Source organism: Vipera ursinii (genome assembly GCF_947247035.1).
Source record: "Vipera ursinii genome assembly, chromosome: Z".
NCBI lineage: Eukaryota > Metazoa > Chordata > Lepidosauria > Squamata > Viperidae > Vipera > Vipera ursinii.
This window is the reverse complement of record NC_139517.1, coordinates 45,462,208-45,487,881: the sequence shown is the minus strand read 5'-3', so window position 1 is coordinate 45,487,881 and position 25,674 is coordinate 45,462,208. Positions and strand designations below refer to the sequence as shown.

The following is a 25,674-nucleotide window of genomic DNA, read 5'->3' as shown; positions in this document are numbered from 1 at the left end:
ACACCATTCCATCTTTATCTTTATTTTTTCTTTCTCCTTCCTCTTAATATCTAATTTAATTAATATCTAGAGGCAATTCAGTCAAGAATTCTAGCTGAGATTGGTGAGGATAATGGAAAATTGATGTCCTGGACTCAGTACAGTTGGGACAATTTCTTTCTGCTTCAGGCACTGCATTATCTTTGCCAGTTGTCATATGTAATGTGACTTTCTCATTGAATGCAACTGTCCATCGTCAACCAGTTTGCATAACATAACGTCACCAGCATAGTGCAAGGTGGAAAAAGCAAAAAGACATGGAGTAGGTTAGCATCTTGTACTTCCTTAACTCAGTATTAAATATAAAGCTCTTTCTGCATAGCAGTGAATTTATGGAGAAAAGACCATTGCTAAAGGCAGATGCATTGACATGTTAAAGTTTCCAGATGACCACTGATGAGGTGTAATGATATAATGGTGCTTTTCAGGGTCCACTTCTGAAAAGTAATGATCTGTGTAAGATCAAATCATATGTCTAAATGTAGCCCTCTCATTTCTAGGAGGTGAGGGAAACCAAGACTAGAAGATGCTGATTTCTTATGACAGTGAAAATGCTCAGGAAATGCCTCTGTATGTAAGGGCCCCTTCTCTGATGGCTTTCAGAAAATTACTGAAAATAGAACTATTCCGCAGAGTGTTATCTTAACTTTCATACTGAACCACTTTTTATATTTAGCCCTTGTTTGTTTTTTGTGTGGGGAGGGAGTTCATTGGGGTTTTATGATCTCATTACAGATAGTAACCAAAATTGGGACTGTTGATTCCACTATGGGCTTTAAGCAAGTCATCATGTGACTGTGAGTTGTGATTTTACTGTTAGCCTCTACATTGATTCCCTTGTCATAAGCCAGTTGTGGGGAACACAAATGCTGATCATATACTGCAGTTGACATCAATGTAAGGACTGGTTATAGTATTACTTTTTCATTGCATTGCAACTTCAAACTGTTGACCAGTCATTAGGCAAAAACTATCAGAATATCCTAGCGTGGATGTTTTAACAGTAATTATGTTACATGCAGAGTAAAAGCTGCTGAGAATCACTAGATTGCAGTGTGGTGCAATAAATAAATAAATGATTTTGATGTTTTATGTATAGAGAAATGAGCTTCAGCCAAAAAGAATAAATATCTATGTAGCCATTCAGGGTGCATAGGGTGGGGGATCCTCAGGCCAAGGTGGCAACCACATCACTGCAATCAAAGCTTACCCTGCTTTTATGTTTGGTGCACATAATAAACAGACAGAATTTCCATTTACTGTACCTTGCAGACTTCCCTGCATACCAGAATGGAAATAAATCAAATTAACATGGCACATGGCCATCCTTTTTGGCCACATTCTTCCTTCAGGGGGCTAATGCTATCTCACAGTGTTGCTCCACATCCAGTGAGTTGGAGTTGCAGTCCAGGAGATATTGGCCTCATTAAATGTAACTGAATGCAAGTTGTGCCCTCTTGGTCACTCTGGTCAATAGGAACTGGCTCCCCAAAATAAGAAGGATGACTTTACAGAAATGGTTAAAAAATAATTATGGAGGAATATTTGGACACAAAAGATACCAAATAATAGTTTGCTGTTAATTTTTGCAACTACTTTTGTACAGCCAATTTAAATAACCAGTTTAAAAAATATAGTGGACCCACCAAGGAAGATATTAAAGCAGTATTATGCTTTGTGCATTGATAAACTGTCTCTATTTCTACACAGGCTAGCTCCGAAAGGACAGTTTGTCCTTTGATTTCAGTGAAATGATTTTTGTTTAGGTGGTACAGTTAAGAGTTATTTGTCACAATCTAGATGATACATATGAATGCTGAAGGAATGTCTTTTCTTAGAACACAAATAGTTGCAAACCAATGTTCTCTAGAAAAGTATAATTCAGCACCTCTTTGAACATTCCTGAACTTGACAATTGCTAATTGTTGGGGGGGGGTGTTAATTGCTGAAATAGCCTTCAAAATATTCTTTTTCTTTTCCTAATCATTGTTTTTCAAAATTACTGGAAATGGAATTCAAGCTTAATTTTAACATGCTGAACTTGTGTACTCAAGGAGGGTTAGACCAAATAAAAATTCTTTCCTCTGTATCAGTTGCCAAAACTAATTTTGGGCACTGGTTTTTCAGATATGTAGACTTATGAGGACAAAGCCTAGAACAAAACATAATGATTCACACATCTTACAGGAGGTTTCCCCACCCCCAATTCACCTCCTGAAAGAATTAAATACTGTAAGTAAAGAGAGTCATTTCAGGAATTTTCTGTTGCTGTTGCTGATATGTTTGTTTAAGCCACCTTGGAAATTATATTGTTTGCAGGAAAACCTGATATTGCTGTTACTTTTATGATGTCAACAATTTTGAAATATTTTTGCCATAGCACTGTGACATTTTCCACAAGGGGAGGTCCTGAAGTCTGGAGAATTTCTGCTAAGAATAAAGCCAGACAGTTGATTTAATCTGAAACATTTAATCTCCTGTTTAATAAAATATATCTTGTGTGTTTTAGGGTTTACAAGTGGTACAAAAGCATTACTGGTAAATTACAGCATTTGAACTTATGGTAACTGAAAGGCAGCCAAATAAGGAACTGCGATATTGTTGAACCTGATCCTGGACAGCTCAGATGAACATTGGAATGATCATTTTTAGACAGCTGTCAGTCTTTGAATATTCCATCATGGGTGGTCAATTTCAAATAATTTGAGGAGGGAGGCTGTATAGTTTATAAATAAACAATCACAAAAGCTATTAAAGACATTTGCTAAACATGCTAAAAAGGGATGCGGTGGCTCAGGGGATTAGGACGCTGAGCTTGTCAATCAGAAGATCGGCAGTTTGGCGGGTCGAATCCCGAGTGCCGCGTAGCAGAGTGAGCGCCTGTTACTCGTCCCAGCTTCTGCCAACCTAGCAGTTTGAAAGCACGTAAAAATGCAAGTAGAAAAATAGGGACCACTACGGTGGGAAGGTAACAGTGTACCGTGCGCCTTTGGCATCTAGTCATGCTGGCCACATGACCACGGAGACGTCCTCGGACAAACGCTGGCTCTTCGGCTTTGAAACGGAGATGAGCACCGGCCCCTAGAGTTGGAAACGACTAGCACGCATGTGCGGGGGAACCTTTACCTTTACCTAAACATGCTAATTCCCCAAATGTGAATGATAGACAAAAGAAACAAAATAAAAACCTGTGTGGAATGATTAGACTTCAAGCCAAATAACCTAATTTAACCAGTTCTAAGGAATATTTGAATTATTTCATTTAAAATATATAAAATTGTTCTGATTCATATGTTCTGTGTTCTGGCTCAAAAAATTCTTTTGTTTTTGTTGTTCTTGTCTGATGCAGTAGCATCCTCTAGTGGAGGATGGCATGCCAATTTTGTTTTGCAGATATGTTTTTCAGATGTAAATGTGGCAAATGTAGTGGGAAATGTGACTGTGAGTTTATCAAAACTCTATATTGTAAGTAAGGACTTGTACAAAATAAAATCTATTCTGCTTTACAATCCTGTGAGAATTAAAGAGGAAGCTTCCATTTACTGCAAATTGAAGTTCTTAAAAGAATGATGGGATACAAAATGAGATCTAGTCACTATGATACCCTATGATACATTATCCAAATCATCTGATATGATCTTCTGAGTTGAAAGGGCAGTAGAGTCTCTATGATATGATGTTTGATATATGTGAACAGGCTGGAATAAGCTTATTCACACATTTTACACAGCAAGCATTCTGAGGTTTCATTGGATCAAGGGCCAAACTAGCAAAAGGACATGGATGTTCATATAAAATTAAAAAGTAGATGGGAAACTGAAATGAAGTTAATATTAATCTTAGTGCTTGTAACAAATTATTGAACAAATAAATGCTAATGCCTGGTTTATTACGTTGATCTCCCTACCTCAAGTGTCAATTGATAAAGAAAAAAAACTTACTGATATATCCCATTCCACTCCAAATGTCATATATAGAGGAGAAGACAGAATAAAGAAGACAGGAACCTACCATTTTGGGGGAGGGGGTTCATAAAGAGAGATGCAGGTGTCCTATTGGCTGCAATTTGTGCACTTCAGTATAATAGGATAATCTAGGTTATTCACATGGTGAGTGGCATTTCTGGCAATAGATGAGTTCCTTTAAGCAGTGCAGTTCATACTCCTTCTAAAGAAAGGAAAGACAGTCTGAGTGTAAGCTGCCGAGTGTCTACAGCAATGACACTCAGGAACAAAAGTCCCTCAAAAGTCCTATTAGCCTTGTCCCCCCTACCCCAGAATAGCTCAACTCTAAGATTGATCAGTTTGATTTCTGCCCAACTTTTCTACTCTAGCAAGTAATCAGGGCAGATAACAAAATTTTAAAAACAAAAAATATACCATCATGATAAATATGCAGATTAACATGAACAAGAAATTGAAACATCTGCAACACAGATTCTCCAACTCATTTTCTGAGTCCCTTACTTCTGCTCAGTCCAATGACCATCTGGAAAAAAAAGTTCAGATTTTGGTTGTCCTCCCAACCGACCTACCAAAGCCGTCCCTCCCCCACCACTCCTCCCTTCCCCACTCCCCCCTCCTGCTGCTTCTCCCCCCCCCCGATGCCTCACCCCGGCTGATTTGCAATGGGACAAATCGCCCCAGGTGTTTCGCCTTGTTAGCCATGCATCCCAGCAGCCCATCCATGCACTGAGGAGTGAGCCTCTGCCTTCCCATTAGATACAGTCTGCAGAGAGGGTGCAGGGTGGTGAGGACAGCAACCTTGGGCGCCGGACTTTTTCAAAAGGCTTTGAGCCAGGAGGTGGGGGAACCTGGTGGTTGCTGGGCCACCAGGCTGCTTGTCCCCACCAAGCCTGCTTTTCTGAGGGTAGGGCAGCACCTTGCTACCGGGGAGGGCACCTGGGCTCCTATCTGCCCTGCCATGCCTGCTGCCCACCCACTGTTGTGCCACCCTGACTTCTGCCCTGGCTTGAGTCGTGTGGGAGTGTGTGGGAGACCTGGACCAGAATCTGCCACCTGCCACCAATTCCACACCGCACCTATTTCTTCAGCTTCCTGTAGAAGAAAGATTTGGGGTCTACAGAGCAGCAGAAGAGCCCTTCCAAGCCTGAGAAGGAAGTTTGTACAAATCTGAGAAGGGGATCTATAGATTTTCTTAGGATCTTGAGGGCATATTATCCTCTCTATTAACTCATTCCCCTCTCATGGCAGCTGGCTCTGACTTGCATATTGTTATTGCTGGGAGCTGGCAGTGGGGGGGGGGGGAAGGAGTGGCAGCTATGGGCAAGAGGTGGCAGGAGGCTGAAGATGCTGCACAGTCCTGCTGGGTCAGCAGTGCTTGCCTGCTCTCCAAACCTGCATTCACTTGCAGAATGCCAGCATGATCACAGCTTACCTTGGCTTTTGCAGGAGACCACAGAGTTGCAAGACAGCCAGGCAGTCCCTCCAAGTTCCTTTCCCATGGTTGAAAGTGTGGGAAGAATCCAGAGAAAGAAATATTTTGGGAAATATTAAAAAGGCAGAATATATTTCCCCAAAGGAATAATGGAGAAGATCTTTAAAAAAGACAAAAACCAGCCCACAGAAATCAGCCCCAGCCCCTAGGCAGAGGCCAGCTTTTAGAATGCAAATTCAATAATCCATTCAGGAAGGTTGGAGCCAGGAAGCTAGAAATTAGGAAAACAAGGACACCTAAAATCTACATACCCCCACCCAAGTTCTTAGGACAGGAGACTTAATAGGGTTAACCCACCAATACCAAAAGGGCACACTCAGAACTCAGGTCAAAGTACATGACACAGGAAATACAAAGCCTCAGACAAGAAGAGGAAACAACATCAAAAGCCCCAGAAGGTATAAAAGCCCACCACTCTGCTCCATATCGTTAGTTTTTCCCTGAGCCATCTTTCTGTCTGGCTCTCCTCTTCAATAAACTACAACTTTCTTTCTAAAGCGGTCTCCATGTTGTTTATTCCCGGCTTGGACTGGACCCTGATGAAGATTTTTCTTTCAACAAAAGTTTCTTCCTCCTTTAATGGCCACACTGGTTGTTGTTTTTAGGCCCTTGGCCACCATAGCCAACTGGAATGTGGGTGTCCTGGCGAAGCCCCATTTGGGTTGCCACTGCTGACTCTTAAAAAAGAATACTAAAAGGACCTGGATGTGTTTAGCCTAAAAAAGATAAGGAATATGCTGCCCTTCTGTTCTCAAAGGGTATGTCAGAGGTGGATAAAATAGAATAAAATAAAATAACCCCCAAATAAAATAAGTATATAGGCATATACATAGAATGAAGGCTACTGCTTAGCTTGTAAGCCACCCTGAGTCTTCGGAGAAGGGCAGGATATAAATGGAATTAAAATATTAATTCCATTAGGGCTTTCACACACACCCCAAGCGGCATTATTACAAAGTCAGCTTAATTGCCCCCAACAATCTGGGTCCTCATTTTACCTACCTCGGAAGGATGGAAAGCTGAGTCAACCTTGAGCCTGGTGGGATGCGAACCTGCACTAATTGCAGGCAGCTGGTGTTACTTATATCTATCACAAATAGAAAACTACCTCAGGGCCAATCAGATCGCGGAAGAAGGACTGAAGGCCGCAATGCTACTCTGCATGTGCAGCCCAGCAACCTTTGATTTGGCTGAGAACCTTTTCGCGCCAACACTAATCGAAGCAGTCTCCTACGCAGACCTCAGAAAGAAGCTAACCAGACATTTCCAGCCCAAGATGTCTGAAATGGCCTGCCTATTTCATTTAAGTTAGATCCCAGTATAGTTCCAATCAGGGTTAAGCCTCGTAGGGTCCCCTTTTCCTTAAAACATAAAATTGATTCCAAAATTGATAAGCTTGTAGAACAGGGCGTGTTACTGCCTGTTGATGGTGGGGAGTGGGAAACTCCTATAGTCACTCCACTTAAAGCCAATGGGGAAATTTGCATTTGTATTGACTATAAATGCACTCTAAATAAAGCCCTCAAGCAACACACCCGGTCCCAGTAGTCAACCATATTTTAGCCTACTTCCAAGGGGGTTCTATTTTTGCTAAACTTGATTTAGCACAGGCCTATCAGCAATTGCCAGTTGATGAAGCCACGGCTCAAACAATCATGACTCACAGGAGGGCTTTCAAAGTTAAACGCTTACAGTTTGGAGTCCGTGTTGCACCAGGTATTTTTCAGGGAACCATGGAGCATACACTCAAGGGTATTCAGGGAGTCTGCCCTTATTTTGATGATGTTCTTATTGCAGGGGAACCCCCAGAAGTGTTGGCCAGTAGGCTGTCTTGCAGAGGCTTCGCGAAGCAGGCCTCAAATTAAAAAAGAACAAGTGTAGTATTGGGGTTTCTTCAACAGAATTCCTGGGTTTCTGAATTGATGCTAACGGCATTCACCCCGCTGATTCTAAAGTGAAGGCTATCAAAATGGCCCCTAGGCCCAAATCAAAAGGAGAGCTACAAGCATTCTTGGGCCTCCTAAACTTCTAAATTTCTACCTCATAAGGCAGCAATAGCAGAGCCCCTCCACAGGCTTCTAGGTAAGAAAGCTCCATGGAAATGGACTAACATACATGAAAAAAGTTTCCAGGACTTAAAAGCACTATTGTCAGAAAAGTCCACTGTAACTAACTACAAAGAGTCTAAACCTGTATGTCTTGCATGTGATGCATCTCCCTATGGGGTGGGGGCAGTTTTAAGTCACATAGAAAAAAATGGGAAACAGGTCCCTATAGCATTTTACCCAAGCACATTGTCCTCTGCTGAGCACAACTATGCTCAGATTGACAAAGAGGCCCTGGCCATCATTGCTGGAATAAAAAAATTCCATGACTATTTATATGGCAGGGATTTCATGGTATACACTGACCACAAACCTCTGTTGGGACTTTTCACAACAGACAAACAAACCCCCCACATACTATCTCCAAGAATGCTGAGATGGTCTATTTTCCTATCTGCATACAATTTTAAATTAATTCACAAACCGGGTAAGGAAATGGGCCATGCTGATGGCCTTAGAAGACTACCATTGCCACTAATAGATCCAGATCCAGATCCAGCTGCTAGAATATTGTCCATACAGGACATACCTGAATTTCCCCTCCATACAGGGGACATTGCTGCTGAAACTGCCACAGATAAAATACTGAGTAGAGTGTTGCTATGGGTACACACGGGATGGATGGATAAAAGTCCAGGCTCAGAATTTCAGAGCTATTTTGTCAGGAGGCACGAGTTATCTGCCCATAAAGGGTGCATTTTATGGGGAAACAGAGTCATAATTCCCACTTCCCTAAGAGACAGGGTTTTACAATCATTACATGAAGGCCATCCAGGCATTGTCAGAATGAAAGCTTTAGCTAGAAGCTACAGTACCTCTAGTGGCCTGGCCTTGATAAGGACATTGAGGCACAAGTCCATAGTTGTTATACATGCCAGCAATCTAGGTCTGAAATGCCACAGGCTCCAGTTCACAGGTGGGAGGAAATGCACACTCCCTGGTCTAGGGTTCACATAGACTACGCTGGGCCATTTCAGGGTCAGCTTTTCCTTATAGTAATGGATAGCCACTCAAAATGGCTGGAAGTAATTCCAGTTCCTAACATGACTACTGCTAGGACCATCCAGGTGCTGAGAAAACTCTTTGCCACACACGGGTTGCCAGATGTCTTAGTTTCAGACAATGGGGCCCAATTCACTGCTGCTGAATTTCAGGCCTTAGAACTAATCTCATCAGACATGCAATGTTTGCGCTTTTTCATCCATCTTCTAATGGTCAAGCTGAACACATGGTGAGGACAATGAAGGAAGCATTCAAGCGCATTGTCACAGGTGACTGGCATCACAGATTGGCAGATATTTTACTCTGCCAGCATTCTACCCCCTGCACTGCTACAGGCAAAAGTCCTGCAGAACTACGTTGGGGGAGGTGTTTGATTACTAAACTGGACAGGTTGCATCTAGATCAGGGGTGTCAAACTCAATTTCATTGAGGGCTGCATCAGCATTGTGGTTGCCCTCAGGGGGCCGGGTGGGTGTGGCCAGGGTGGGCGTGGCCTACTCGGTGGGCGTGGCTGGAGTGTGTGTGGCCTACTAGGTGGGCATGGCCAGCTCTACATCATTCATGTCAAGGGTACCTATGGGGGCCTGGGCAAGAGTGGGATAGATCTGAGGGTCTCTGGCAGAAGGAGATGGGACCAGGGCAAATGCCAAGGCATGGTCCACTGGAGGAGCCTCACTGTTCCTCTCAGGCCATGCAGGGGGGGGCCCTGGACGGTGGCACAGAGGTCAAATGCCCAGCCCAACCCTCAAGCAGCCGTGGCACTAAGCCCAGTCCCAATTCCCCAAGGGGGCACCCAGCTGCACTTACCTCAAGGCTGCTGCTGCTGTGCTTGCTCTCCTTAGCCAGGTTGCTTATGATGGGTATGAGGGCAAAGTCAAGAGGGAGGCCCACTCCCTCTCCATGTGTGGAGACCTGGCTTTGTATCCAAAACTGCCTTAGCAATAGGATGGGAGACCCCCCAGGATAGGCCAGGAGGAGGAGGCAAGGGGATGGTGAAAGGGCAGCAGGGAAGGACTAAGGCAGGACTTCCTTCAGACCCTCCCTCTCCTTCCTTCCTTCCTTCCTTCCTTCCTTCCTTCCTTCCTTCCTTTCTTCCTTCCTTCCTTCCTTCCTTCCTAAGAGTGGTGAGAAAATATTTGAGATGAGGGAGGGAGAAAAACAGGCAAGAAACGCAGCTGGGGAAGTGGCATCCTTCGTGAGGAATGAAGAAATGCACCATTGCCTGGAAGTGGCCAGCACATGGCCCTTGCCTACTTCACATATCCGGCTTGGTGGGCTCTGGGGGAGGTGATGCCATGAGCAGCATGAGAGTTGATGTTACCTGCGCAGTGCTGCCCGGCCCCCAGCCTCCCCAGTTTTGGCAGGCAGCGGAGTGCTCTCCTCACAGTGCGGTGAGGCTGAGCTGGGTGTCATGAACCTAAAGAGAAGCACAATGCTGCCCATCCCCTAGCCTGTTCGAAGTAGGGAGGACCATGTGCTGGCCACTTCCAGGCAATGGTGCCTTACTTCATTCCTCACAAAGGGTGATACCTCCCCAGCGTGCACTCAGTGGGCAGGGCCGACGCAGCAGGGGCTAGACCCTTGCTTTTTCCAGACGGCCTTGTGGAGCTAAGACTGAATGTGTTTCAGCATAGATGGCCGCCATGAAATTGTACATTTGCTTCTGGCCAGCCTGGGCCAGGGCCAAGGCAGTGGGGGGCATTCCCTCACTGTTTCCAGGATGGGTTCATGGGCCACATGAAACCACTCCGTGGGCCGCATCCGGCCCCCGGGCCTTGTGTTTGACATGTCTGATCTAGATAGAGTGGCAGCAGAAGCCTCTCGACCAAAACCCCCGAGGGGGCGGCACATGGGCGATTGGATTTGGGCCAGGAACTATTGTCATTGGAATCTGTGGGTTCCTGGTCAAATTACCAAGGCATCAGGACCCCTATCTTATGAGGTGGGGTTGGAGGAAGGGCAAGTTGCCAGACGACACATTGATCAGTTCAGGAAACAGTTTCCAGAACAGCCACTAAGTGAGGACTGCATCATAAGTCCCTCCCAAGGTCCTCAAACTTGCGGCCAAGCCAGTCCTCACATGGACTATCAGGACTTTTCCTTCTTAACTGAGGTGGAACCGGATGGAGAACTGGGGAGCCCCAGAGTGCAACATGGAACCCCTGAAGGAGCAAGCCAACTGAACTTCAGCAATCGCTGTGCTTACTCTGCTGAACAGTCTGACTCTGGGGTGGGCCAACCTGCTGAGGCCATCCAGAGTGCATCGAATCCCCTTGACTCAGGAGCACAAAGGGACACAAGTCTACCCAGCCAACTGGGCAAGCTGGTAGACCACAACTCCGAGATGTTCCTCTAGGGCACACAAGCCTCCTTCAGATCTTGCAGATTATGTTGTAAAATAAAGAGCGACATATTGTTGTAATTCCTGTTGCCACTAGACTACAGAAACTAGTGCTATGATGTAACTGTCTAAAAATGGCATCTTTGAAGCCTATTCATTCAAACATTGTTTAATAATATTGTAACCTACATTGCTTTTTATTTTATTATCACTTTTATTTTAGTATGTTTGGATAATGAGTCTTGACAATTGTTGAAACTAATTGGTGTTATTATGATCTGTTCTAAGAGGGGAGGGGTGTTATGTACTGGGCTCTTCAGGAATACCACGTGGGTTGCTGGAGCAGCTAATGGCTCTCCAGCAACCCAGACTACAAGTCTCCTGTGCTGCAATTGGCTATTTCCAGGCGGCAATGGTTGATTCAAACCTATTGGCTGCCGCCTAGGGGCTAGACTATATATTGCGGCTAGTTGCAGCCATTTCCCCAGTACAGTTTCTGCACGAAATAAACTATGAGTTACCTTGTACTCAGCTTTGCATTGTCATTCCTGTGCCAAAGAACCCGCTATTTAACAGTCACCACGTTACAAAAAGGTTTGGAAAAAGTGCAGAGATGAACAATTAAAATTTATTTTTTTTAAAATTTTAATTCCATTTATATCCCGCCCTTCTCCGAAGACTCAGGGTGGCTTACAAGCTTAGCAGTAGCCTTCATTCTATGTATATGCCTGCTTATTAGGGCTTTCACACATCCCCCAAGCGGTATTATTACAAAGTCAGCTTAATTGCCCCCAACAATCTGGGTCCTCATTTTACCTACCTCGGAAGGATGGAAGGCTGAGTCAACCTTGAGCCTGGTGGGATGCGAACCTGCACTAATTGCAGGCAGCTGGTGTTACTTAAGGAGGCATTAGCCCACTGCTCCACCAAGGCTCTTGGTGACTAAAGGCTTGGAGACTGTAACATGTGAAGAACTGTTGCAGGGTTTGGATATGGCTAGTCTAAAGAAAAGGACATGATAGAAGTATTCTAGTATTTGAGGGGCTGCCACAAAGAAGAGGGGGTCCAGGACAGGAAACGATGGAAACTAATCAAGGAGAGAAGCAACCTGGAATTAAGGAAAAACTTCCTAACAGTGAGAACAATTAACCAATTATTACTCTCTTTATGTTAGGATCTCCAGTTGACTTTAAATTAAAAAAAGCTTCCTATATAATTAATTATGCTTCCAGTATTTCCAGAGCAGTATTTCTCAACCTTAGCAACATTTCTCAACCTTAGCAACTCTAAGATGAGTAGACGTCAGCTTCCAGAATTCCCCAGCCCATGTTCTTTTACGCTTCTCTTTTTATCCTTCAAAGCACCAGGGTTGCTTTTATTTCTTCACTATACATTGTTATAGAGTTACGTGTTTAAATCATATAGATTTCATAACGACTTCTTTGCTGGTATCATTCAACTTGATCTCCACATTCCATTCTCTCATTCAATTGCCCTTCTCCAGCAGCCTCTTGAATCTTTGTTATTGCTTCATATGCATATGCAAAACTGAATTTCCTTTTGGAATTTCTTTCCAAGGTAATCTTTTCTAATTGTGTGTAACTGCAGTGTCAGTATTAAATCCATTGAAAATGATTTATTTCCTTATCTTTATTGTAATCTCTATATTTAGAACATCCCTATTTTTAAAATAATTTAAGTTGCTGATTTTCTATTTTGGGAAACTTTGATGAAATATTCTATTGTATCTTTTAAAGAAAGCTTTTTTGTGTTTACTTTAGTTGTGATGTTGACCTTTTATAGCTATTTAATTCTTTCAAAGGCCAGATGAGCAAACAATATTTTAATGAAGAAATAAATAAGTGCACAAATTTACAATATGACACTTTCTATTCTTATTTCTAAGGAAACAGGTAATTAGAACAATTAGGAAGATTTCATCTTTATAACAACTAAAGATTCCTTCTAATTTTTTCCAACTAAAACCTTTCTTCCAGTGAAGAAAACAGCAACATTTAGTATTTGTAGTGCATTAAATACAACCATGATAAAATAAATTTTACATGCACTCACATGTAACAGTTCACAGATATGAATGCAAGACATCATAGCATTACATTATGAAAACATTCCAAAGACATAGCATTGAATAAAAAATAAAATACAAATATAAAGGACATTTATAAAAATAGTGCTTTGACCTCTACATATATTTTCTGATCAAAACTTGAAATTCTTTCACTTATAAATATTAATAAAATATTTGTTTATATTATTAAATAAATGGATTCTGTATGAATCCTTATGTCACACATGAAGAAGAGTTTGGTCTTTTTCTGCATCTGTAGCAACCTCTTTATAGCTTTTGCTTGTAGCAAGTTTCTCCTTCTTGTTTAGATACCTGTAAGAATAAAGAACATCTTTAGAAGAATATAAAATAAGTTGAGCCTATTGAGGTCATAGAATTATCTTCTTGTATTTCTTCAACATACAACTTAAGTTCTAAGGTAATAACTTAAAAAGGTACTACAATAAGTTCAAAAAGCATGGAGAAAGGCAATGGTGTTGATATGTCAATGAGATTTCCTTATCTGTCACTGTTCTATGATATTTGCTCTATCCAGACTTCTATTTCTCTTATTTTCTAATTGGAGGGTTTCAAAAGTTACATTTTCACACATTGAGGCATGAAGGCATATGTAAAAATCATCATGTTTTCATACCGTGCAAAGATTCCTTTACCTGAATTTTACAAAAGGACATATTTAAAAACAATGGAAACAAAATTATTAACACCTTCATGACCTTCTGCAAACGAGATCAGAATAGACTTAAAATCCATTTAAAAAACTGATTTGCTTCTGTCCTTTTGACAGCCTTTTAACATGCAGAAAATTTTCAGATAAAATGTTCTTTATTCCCAATCTCAGATCCTTATGTATGTTTTTGTGTGTTTGCTCAATTCAATTTGCTTACCTTCGGTAAAAGTATATTGATAATAAAATTGCACTGGAGAAAAATAGACACAAAAGGATAGTAAATGCCAAGTATTCATTGCTCAAGGGTTTTATGACCATCAGATTTGAATGGCTACATCGTTCACCAATCCAGCCTTCCTTACATCTAACGAAGACAGGAAAAAGTCAGCATTAGACATACTGCCTATTTTTAGTATCAAAGAGATTGCAAGCTGAGATTACAGTCAACAATGAAGCACTACTCCAAGGGTATCCACCAAAATACTGCATTATAGTAACTCTCTTTTAATAGAGAATCCTAAGGACTGAAATTCTGGGAAAAGGAACAGATTTATTGGTATTCTCAACATATTACAATTCCCAAAATTCTTTTAAGACACAGTTTCTCAACTTTTCTCATTTCACCTCACCTCTAGCGATTCCCAAACTGTGCAGTCTGGAACTCTGGGACACAAAGCTCATTAGTCATTCTGTTTGTTAATTAGTCAAATATCCTATGTGGCCCCTGCAAATTCACTCTGATTCCAAGGTGCTGTGATGAGTTTGGGACTATCTATTTCAAGAACAGTTAAATTGAAATTAACATTTGAAATTTAGAGGCACAAACATAGTGTTTAGCCTTTCCAACCCAGTGCCCTTAGGATATATTGCACTACAACTCCTATCAATCCCCCTGTAGCAAAAACATGTCCATACAAGCTGTGGATTAATGAGTTTTAATCTCATTAATCTGAAAGATACCAGGTAGTGAAGGCTGTTTTCATACAGTATATATGCATTATGAACACATAAATGAATGAGGAGCTGTTCATAGCCTTGGTTGATGATTATGTGCCATCTAATTATTGCAAACTCTTAGTGACAACACAGATTTTCTCTAGGACAGCCAATCCCCTACCTGATCTTTCAGTCTTCCAACAGCGTATCCATTGTAGCTGTAACTGAATCCATCCATCTTGCTGCATGTTAATCTTTTCTTTTCTTCCATTTTTCTAGTAGTATAGACTTTTCCAGGTTTCTCTAGAACTTCTGTGTCTGAAGTATGACCATTTGAACCTTATCATTTGTGCCTTGTGATGATTGATTTGTTTGATTATCCATTTACTTGGATAATACTTACTTTACTATCCATGGTCTTCTTCTACTACAACACCAATGTTCAAAAGTATCCATATTTTCTCTCCCACTCAGTGTCACAGGGAAACCACATTGTCTGCATTATTCTGATCTTTGCAAGTATGGACACAGTCTAGTATCTGAATATCTTTCCCAAGTTTTCATGGCTAACTCCACCCAGTGTGGTCTGTGGCACATTTCTTGATTGCTTTACTCTTGATAATTGAGGGTAAAAGACAGAAGCTTTCTACCACTTCAACACCTTTATTATCAATTCTAAGTCTGGTTGAAGGATCTGTTGACATTAGTTTGATCTCCTTTATCTTTAATCTTAATTCTAGTTTCACTATGTTCCTTGACTTTCATTACTAGAACTTATATGTTATTTGTACTTCCAAGTGTCAGAATAGTTTTCAGTCTCTTTCTCTAATTTTAAGACTATGCTCATCTTTTTCCAAACCAGTCTCTTTCAAAAAAAGCCAAGATGATGACAGTTTAAAGGCTCCTGAGACAAGCTCTTAACCTCCCTGAGTCAGTTCCCTGCCCTTGGCTCAGTCCTTACAGCCTAAAAATGGTATCCAGAGGCAAGAAAAAGAATCCAGTCCAGTCCCAGTAATGATTCTCAGGGCCGTATATCTAATAAAGCATTGGTCTTTTTGAATATTCAGAAATATTGTCCAATACAAGCAGCTGTACAATTTTTTTCTAAATCAGAAGGGTAAGCAATATTAGAATCCATGCACAAAGATAGATTTTCTATCACAGCAATTGAGCACCAACTAGCAAGACAGAAACAACAGGAGTCCTAGAATACTTCAAAACTAGTCACAGTTTTCTGTTTTGTTGTGCTTTAAGAAGTGTTGAAAAATCAGGTTGAACAGAGAAGGTTGAGTAGAGAAAACCAATTAAGTATTGACAGTGCTTTTTTTGTAAAAGGAAAAGGTGCCGGAACTCACACATGTCATACAACCCGCCTTGCCTACCCTACAAGGTTCCATCCAAAAAAGTTGCCGGAACTCCGTTCTGAGCGTTGTATGAGAAAAAAAGCCCTGAGTATTGACATTAAGAGCCAATGCTGATTCAATGACACATAATCAATCAAAATTATCAAGTTTCAAATGTTTCTACACTTTCTATGCAGTAATTTGTTCAAGCAAGGAGGAGAAAGATCAATAGCAGATCTAGGCAGAAATCAGAGTGGTATAACGGTAAGAAAAACAGTTCCTGAATTTCTGTGTCTTTAAGGCAGAGGAACAAGAGCAGCAGTTTTTAAAAAAGTGTTCTTACTTAAAACGCTAAGCATTATCATCATTATTTATTTTATTGTTATCACCATCATTTCCACCTTTTACTTCATAGCATTTCTTTTACCTGCAGTAATATCGTTCCAAAGCCTCTGAGTATCTGCAATCTCCATTGAAACAGTAACTTCGCCATTCTGGCTTGCATTCTGTCTCTCTTCCCACCTGAGTTATAGGTACAACAGTTCCTGTTTGTATGACAGTAAACACATGCATAAATAAAAGCTAACCTGCATTGTCATCTGTGAGGACATGGCTTTCTTCAAGGATCAAAGACATGCCGTAAGGTGGCCCTACTGGAGTCTAGAAGGTTAACGATAAAACTTTCTCTTCCTTAACATGGACTGGCAGAAGGGCAAGGCCAGATGGTATTGAGGGTAAGGTCTTTAGAATTAGATCTGGGAAAATCCAGATCTAATTCTAAAGACTTTCTCAGCTGGGAATATATACAGCCCAGATTGATGGTTTTTCTCAATCTAACATTTCATAGGATTTTAACAAAGATGTAACGGTAGGTTTAAAAAAATATAAAATATTTTTCTACTGTTTCAAGAAGTAGTTTTTAAAGAAAAATCCAAATGATGTTATTCATTAGAGAAACCATAACTAAGTACTTGTCAGATAAAACAGACAGAAAGATAGATGTTGGCTTATTAAGAATTTGTTTTGAGTGCAAAACAACCCCCCAAAGCCTTTTATTTCAATACCTGGATATTACAAGGGCTTCCAGATTTAATGTGGTCCCTGCACCTGCGTGCTAGTCGTTTCCGACTCTAGGGGCTGGTGCTCATCTCCATTTCAAAGCTGAAGAGCCAGCGTTTGTCCGAGGACGTCTCCGTGGTCATGTAGCTGGCATGACTAGACGCCAAAGGCGCACGGAACACTGTTACCTTCCCACCGTAGTGGTCCTTATTTTTCTACTTGCATTTTTACATGCTTTCGAACTGCTAGGTTGGCAGAAGCTGGGACGAGTAACAGGCACTCACTCTGCTACGCGGCACTTGGGATTTGACCCGCCAAACTGCCGACCTTCTGATCGATAAGCTCAGCGTCCTAACCCACTGAGCCACCGCGTCCCTTGTTATATATACATATACATATATACACACACACACACACACACATATATATATATATATATATTTAAAGTATAAAATCTTCGAACACCAGGATGGATAAAAAACAGTAGTTTATTGCTAAATGACTGTTTTTTATCCATATATATATATTATATGTGTGTGTGTGTGTGTGTGTGTGTTTAGCATCATCCATCTATATATCCCTGGAACTTTACAGTGGAAAATGTAACAAAAACAAGACTCAAATCTCATTTCCAAGGAAATGCAGTTTAATTTTGACAGAAAGGTGATGTGATCATGAAAGAATGCAAGAATGTCAAGAAGCAGAAGAAATGCCATACAGTTAGGGATACTGGGAATGCTCATTTTATTCATTATCTGGATAATGTTCTGATATTTTACTGAATACTACAGAATAATCTGACTTACCTACAGTAGTTACACAGTTTTCAGTCTTATTTACTCCACATAACGGGATTACTGTTGTACTAAGAGTGGTTTGAATTAGGTGCCACCCTAAAGAGAAAAAAAATAGCTTTAAGAGAAGAAACACTTTCAGAAAAAGTTTCCATGTCATCATTGTTCATGCCACTTTATTTTACCTCAAAGGCTGACATAACAGGATATGCCACCTACAAATTCCCAGCCACCACTGACACATAGTGGTCCTAATTTAAGGAAAATCTCAGGTTAAAGAAGGAGTTGTACCAAAAATATTCCCAGTAGTTGTACAATATGTTTAGCAGCACTCTTATATCATCAAGTTTCTTTTTTCCTATTGCCTATATTCAAGTGTTGGATCAGAATGTTGTATAATGGATGAAATTAAAATGGTGGAGAAACTACCTGTCCTGGAGTAAAACAACAACAAACTGAGCACCTCCTGCTGAAATGGGTTTGGCAAACAAAAAAAGATCTGCTCTATAATTAGGAGATGAAATTAATGGCTGTATTTCTTTGAGAATAGCTCAGAATCAATATACAGACAGTGACAATCAAACCGAAGTAATTCTTGATCCACTGAAAATCTCAGCTGACAAATCTATTACCAAAGAGCAGAAGTGTTGATCTAGGCAATTTGTACTTCTAATACCTGAACACAATTCTTAGTAATTTCATCATTTCCTTAATTTATGTTGTACTGTGGAACACATTTTAAAATTGAATTTGAATAGTAGAGGATCACAAAATGGTTGAACTTTCTATGACTGATGAATTAAACTAGTAGAGAGTTTTCATTCCATTTTAATTGAAAATTAAATTAGATTGCCTTGGTCCTTTTGTATTTAATAAGTTTATTATCAAAGTTGGAAATGAATAATTCTTGGAGGATTTCTGGAAGCTGTACTCTGAACTATTGAATATTGTATGAAGTCCAAGTTCTTTAGGTTGTAAAGATTTGGCTTAGCATAATGTGTGAACACACCTATGAATTTTTATGGCCTGGATAAACTCAATTTTTAAAACAAAACCATATTCAGCAAAGCTTAAATAACAACTGAAGCACAAGGATATTGCTGGCTTAGAGTATCAAAACAGCTGTGATCCTAAGAAAATCACAGACCTTGATTCACTGATGATTTGACATCCAGAACAAATATATTTAATGCACATAACTGGAGGTAGCTCAGAAGCTTTCACTGATACAGGTATTAGGATGTATAGTTAGCATGATGAGAACTGACCATTCTGATCTTATTAGACTAATTATGCATGAACTGCAATGAGTACCAGTTCCTTTATGGGTCCAATCCAAAGTGATATCATAGGGTTCTTAATAGTTAGGGCCAAATTAAATTATGGCAAACAAGTATATGAATTTGAATTTCCCAAGCAATCATGGAGATCCTATATGAGTGATTGCCAGGAAAGATAGAGTTTAACAGAAATGAGATACAGGGTTTTTGGCAGGTGCTAATTCTTACCTTCTATGATAATCTATGATCATTTTATTTCCAAAATTTCTCTTAGATGTTTCTGACTTTCTCATCTCAACCTTCCCATGCTAGTCCTCTCAAGCCAATGAAAATGCTTTCCACAGCAAAGTAGGGCTTGAAAGAAAATGGTGTCAGATTTTGTATCCAGCTCTGGATGACCATTAAATGGAAACAAAGATTCATCATTTGCTGCCATCTAGAAGTTATATGGAATTCTGCATTCTAGCCCTATTGAAGCAGAAGTTATAATTAACCCAATTAACCAAAAGAGGGTTTGACTTTAATCCCAGCCAAATTTTATCTTGTTTATAGCTAATTTTTCTCCCCAGATAGCTACTTATCAAAAGAGTTTTAGTTCCCTGACAAGTCCTGAAGAGAAATGGGAAAACGGGTTCTCTTGATATTTTCAACCTTCCAATGCCTACTCAAGGAAAAGAGATGGCCAAGTTAAGTTAATGGCTAAGCTTGTAAGCCGCCCTGAGTCTTCTGAGAAGGGCGGGATATAAATGGAATTAAAATTAAATAAATAAATAAATAAATAAATAAATAAATAAGTAAGTAAGTAAGTAAGTAAGTAAGTTATTTAAATTTATGAATTGGATTCCCCTCATGGTAAACGGTTGCTGTGCAATTTGGTGATCTTGTCGTCTCTCCCTCCCCAGCAATATAATCTTATCATTTCTTCTTTTGGAGAGGCTGTGGAAGAACGGTCAGCCACATGGAACTAATTATTTATCCAAGCTTTCTTAACTTTTGAAGGCCATGGCAAAATGGTCTTGAAATGGTATGATCTTATCTCTGCACTCTCTAAAATTCAACATTTAAAAAAAATTGGTTGAAGCTGCAAGAATCTTACTCTGGGTCAGGTGTTTCTATACCATGCGCCCAAGCCAGAGGTATCTGTCCTATCACACTGAAAACAACGATGCTATATACTGCTAGCATCTTTTCTGTAACAAAGTCACTGGGCATCTGCAGCAGGAAACTCTTACAACAGAGTGTCCCATAAGCACTCTTAGGATACGGCACCCCTTGCACTTAATCACAACGCCACTTTGCCTCAGCAACGTATCTACTTACCACATACATCCCCTTGGCATTAACTGCGAACTGTTCCCAGTTTGCGATTCGGACAGCTTTAACTGTACCCGTGTTAAAAGAAGGTTCTCCTCCCTGATGCCTTTAAGAAGTTACCTGCGTCACTTTGGTAGGGAGTTAAGTGACTGGCAATGAATAACAAAGGAGGCAACAGAGGCAAAATAGGATGGAAAGCACTGTCCCTGTCTTTCGTCTGCACCGGGCGGGGGCATTCACGTCGCTGGTCAGCGGCTGGAGCGAAAAGGAGGAAGGGCAGCTTACCTAGGAAGAGCAGGGTGCCTCCGAGGCTCTGAGAGCTACAACTTGCCATTTGTCCACCGCCGTCACGGAGCAGGCTGTCTTCGATGCCGGGCAGTCTTCTACGTGGTGTAAATGCCCGGTTCCTGCTGGCCATGGAAGGAGAGCACTACCCTTCTGCTACGATTGGCGCGCCTTCCCATTTTATAGCCTCCTGATCCGGGGGCAGGCTTAGGCAAGCGGCGGAGACAGTGGTGCGGCAAGCTTGGATATGCAAAGCGCTTGAATTTCCCCGCTGACGAAATCACTGCTAGAGGTGACTTTCCATAGCCGAGGTAAAGGCGGGGCTGCTCCCTTCACCTGCCTCGCTCTAGGCGAGCAGAGAGGGAGGAGGGAGGGAGCGCCTCGCGCGGCCCGCTCAAATTCGACCGCGACAAAAGAGGCGTCCGCGGAAACTTCACAGCTTCTGTTGGGAAATAGGTGAATCTGGACCTGATTCTGGTTTCCTGTTAAGCTAGATTCCAGTGGAATCTCCTCTCGAGGAAGCCTTTTCTTCAACAGTATGGTCCCAAGAGCTCCAGAGGAGGCATGGATTGGCTCCAGGATGTCTGCGGGCGGAGTCGTGACATGTAGCCCTGGACTAGCAAAAGCAGGTGCAAGGGCAGGTGGTTTTTCTCACACACAAACTTGCCGGCAATCTCAGCTGTGGACCCATAGGCGGGGGAAGTAAGTGGGAGGAAGCGGAAGGACTAGCTCCCATTTAAGGACTGGTTCACTGTTTGCTTGCTTCAATCCCTGTTGTGATGAGGTTGGCAAATAAAGAAATAACACCCAGATTAGATAATCTGAATCTGAGTGACGTGAGTCCTCAGGTGGCTATGAAAATGACCTTTCAGCTCTCAATTGAAAGATCTGGATGTTGGCAATGCAATAGAATAGTAGAATAGAATAGAGCTGGAAGGGACCTTGGAGGTCTTGTAGTCCAGCCCCCTGCTCAAGCAGGAGAACCTATACCATCTCAGACAGGTGATTGTCCAGTCTCTTCTTGAAAATGTCCAGTGATGGAGCGCCCACGTTTTCTGGAGGCAAGCTGTTCCACTGGTTAATTGTCCTCATTGTCAGGAAGTTTCTCCTTAATTCCAGCTTGCTTCTGTCTTTGATCAGTTTCCAACCATTGTTTCTCATCCTTGGAGAATAATGTGACCCCCCTCTTCCTTCCCTTCAGATACTGGAATATTGCTATCATGTCTCCCCTATTTCTTCTTTTCTTTAGACTAGCCAAACTCAACCATTCTTCATATGTTTTAGTCTCCAGGCTTTTGATCATCTTAGTTGCTCTTCTCTGAATTTTTCCCAAACTCTCAACATCTTTTTTGTGATATGGTGACCAAAATTGGCTACAGTATTCGAGATGTGGTCTTACTAGGGCTTTATAAAGCAGTACTAATACTTTGTGTGATTTTGATTCTATGCTTCTGTTTATACAACCCAGGATTGTATTAGCTTTTTTGGTTGCTGCTGCACACTGCTGGCTCATAGTTAAGTGATTGTCCACTAGGACTCCAAAGTCCCTCTCACAGTTTTAAAGCCAGGTCTCGCCCGATCTGTATTTGTTCCTTTGGTTTTTCCTTGCCTAAGTGTAAAACTTTGCTTCTCTCCACACTGAAACTCATTTTGTTGGATAGGGCCCATTGTTCAAGTTTGTCAAGATCTTTTTGGATCTGAGTTTGTCTTCTGGGGTGTTGGCTACTCCTGACAGTTTGGTGTGATATGCAAATTTGATGTGTTCCCCTTCAACTCCCTCATCTGAAGATGTTGAAGAGTACTGGGTCTAAGATGAATCCTGTGGTACCCCACTGCTTACTTCTCTCCATGTGGATGTAGTGCCATTGAGGACTACTCATTGAGTATGGTTTTTCAGCCAGCTACAGATCCATCTGGTGGTGATGTTGTCTATTCCACCTTTTTCTAGCTTACCAAGTAGTAGGTTGTGCTCCACTTTGTCAAATGCCTTACTGAAATCTAGGTATATTACATCCACTGGGTTTCGCTGGTCTACTAGTTTGGTCACTTTATCTAAGAATGAGCTAAAATAGGTTTGGCATGATCTGTTTTTAACAAACCTGTGCTGGCTGCTAGTTATGACTTTGTTTGCTTCTAGTTGTTCGCAGATCTGTTTTTTGATTATCTTTTCTAGGATCTTTCCAGGTATTGATGTTAAACTGATTGATCTGTAGTTTCCTGGGTCTGTTTTCCCCCCCTTTCTTGAAGATGAGGACCACATCAGCCCTTTTCCAATCCTCGGGTACTTCCCTGGTGCTCCAGGATTTGTGAAAGATGTGGTGCAACACTTCTGAGATATCATATCTGCCAGCTCTTTCAGAACTCTGGGAAGTAATCTGTTGGGTCCTGGTGATTTATATTCGTCAAGGTTGAATAGTTTTAATGGCAGAAAGGGCCATTTGGTGATCAAATCCAAAATAACTAATTCCTGCACTGAATCCAGACTGAGACACCTTTAAAGTAGATGTGTCTGACTGATTTCACTTTGAGGCTGATGTTACATATAATGCTAATCCAGGTTTTATGGAAGTCTAGAGTTGGACATTATTAAGCTTTAGTGAATGGACTCATACTTCTCAGTCCGCCAGAAAGAAACAACAACGCACATTAGAGATAGTTCTTGACATGCCCACAATATCCATTGCTAAGCAAGACAGTTGTTAAGTGTGTTTTGCCCTATTTTCTGAGCTTTCTTGCCATAGCTGTTAAGTGAATCATTGCAGCTGTTAGTAACATAGTTAAGTGAATCAGGATTCCCACTGACTTTGCTTGTCAGAAGGTCACAAAAGGTGTCACTGGGACACTGCAATGGTCATAAATACATGCCAGTTGCCAAGCCTCCAAATTTTGATCATGTGACCACAGGGATGCTGCAACAGTCATAAGTGTAAAAAATATTCATAAGTCACATTTTTCAGTGCCATTGTAACTTTGAACAGACACTAAGTTGAGGACTACCTGTACAGTTTAGTGTTAAAGATCAATATACCTGGAGATATTACATTATCTGCTATTTATGGTGATTACTTGGGATTGGGAAAACAAAAGTCTCTCAATAGTATGGGTTAATTCTCACTACATATTTTTTTAGTTTCTCTTATTGGCATCGGATTTCTTCATTTCCTCTTTTTTTGTTTGGTATATTTTAGCTTTGGGAATAAAAAAATAAAGGATATAAGGATTTATGGTTGAATTTTCCAATGGTCTTTGAGCATTTCCCAAATAACTGATTTACAAATATTGAACTGACTGAACTCTACCAACCATTTCAAGCTATAATTCCTTACCCATAAAATATGAGCCTCTGCTGAATGCTTCCCCCCCACAGCTCATTTTAGCTTTCAATGGAATTTAATAAAGAACATTAAGATCTAAGACAGGAGTGTTAAACTCGCAACATCATGTGACGTGACTTTTTTTCAGCATGATGCATCCGGCCCGCAGACCGGTAGTTTGATACCCCTGATCTAAGAGATTTAAACTTGTACACACACACACAGGCTTATGAGGTGGGAGTGCAGTGAATGACGGGCCTCTGGTCAGCAGCATATCTGAATGTTGGAAGCTGAGGAAATATGATCTATTCCCATAACTTTAAATAGTTTGAGGAAGTCCCTGTCTCCAGGGATCTCTGTGTGTCTGGTGAAAAAAAATCTTAGAATCTCAGCAAATTTTTCAAAGTAACCTGTTCATTGGCCTTCCAGGAAATTAATGCTAGCAGTTCTTACAGCTAAAGTCAGTGTCTAGGCTTTGAGTTGCTCAAGGAAAAGATTTGGAACTAGTCCTCAAGCTATCACCATGATGGAGCCTGCCAGTTAGGTCATAACTCATGCCAGTAAATCAGGCCACTAACCTGATTTTGCACAGTCATTAAGTCAACGAATGGTCATTATTGTATGGATTTGCCAAAAACCAGGAGTTAATGCTGTTTTTTGGTAAATCCATCATAATATGTGCAAATGGCTGTAAATGCAACCTGGTTGCCCAACACCCAAAATGACTGCAGATTGGGGGGTGGGGAGTAATAATTGGAACTTTGAATACAGGTTGTAAGTATTCCCAGGATGTCCATTGTAACTTCAAATGGTTGTTAGGTGACCACTCATAAGTTAAGAACTATCAATAATAATAATAATAATAATAATAATAATAATAATAATAATAATAATAATAATAATAATAATAATAATAATAATAATAATAATATAATTTCTATACCGCCCTTCTCCCGAAGGACTCAGGGCGGTGTACAGGGCAAATGCAATAAAAATACAATGTACAAAAGTTAAAAGAGAATTAAATAATACATCCCAATTCCAATAAAAATTAATACAGTTAATATTAAAATACCCCAAACCCATCAGACCAGGCCGGCTTGTTCAAATAAGTATGTTTTTAGGTCACGTCGGAAGGAGCGAAGGTCGGGAGCCATCCGGAGCTCAACCGGTAAATGGTTCCAAAGGTCTGGCACACCCACAGAGAACACCCTCCCCCTGGGGGCCACCAGTTGACACCCTTTGACCGACGGCACCCTAAGGAGGCCCTCTCTGTGGGAGCGCACTGGACGAAGGGAAGTTGATGCGCAGCAGGTGCTCCCGTAAGTAATCCGGACCCATGCCATTTAGGGCTTTATAGGTCATTACCAGCACCTTGAATCTTACCCGGAGGGCAACCAGAAGCCAATGCAGCTCGCGGAGTAGAGGTGTTACATGGGAGTATCGGGAAACCCCCACCACCACTCGCATGGCTGCATTCTGCACCAGCTGAAGCCTCCGAGTAGTCCTCAAGGGCAGCCCCATGTAGAGAGCATTGCAGTAGTCCAAACGGGAGGTCACGAGCGCATGAGTGACTGTGCACAAGGCATCTTGGTCCAGATAGGGCCGCAACTGGTGCACCAGGCGAACCTGGGTGAAGGCCCCCC

General features: G+C 41.3%; 1 protein-coding gene across 1 annotated transcript; it reads right to left on the bottom strand.

The window, feature by feature from the left end:
- Nucleotides 1-13,251: 13,251 nt before the first annotated feature.
- On the bottom strand, nucleotides 13,252-20,893 carry LOC310650156 (proepiregulin-like; the record flags this gene model as incomplete). The annotated part of the gene is given in 6 exon segments (XM_083378992.1): nucleotides 13,252-13,345; nucleotides 13,921-14,067; nucleotides 16,410-16,527; nucleotides 17,848-17,934; nucleotides 20,715-20,839; nucleotides 20,841-20,893. Coding segments are annotated over 6 exon segments (624 nt in total).
- Nucleotides 20,894-25,674: the final 4,781 nt, after the last annotated feature.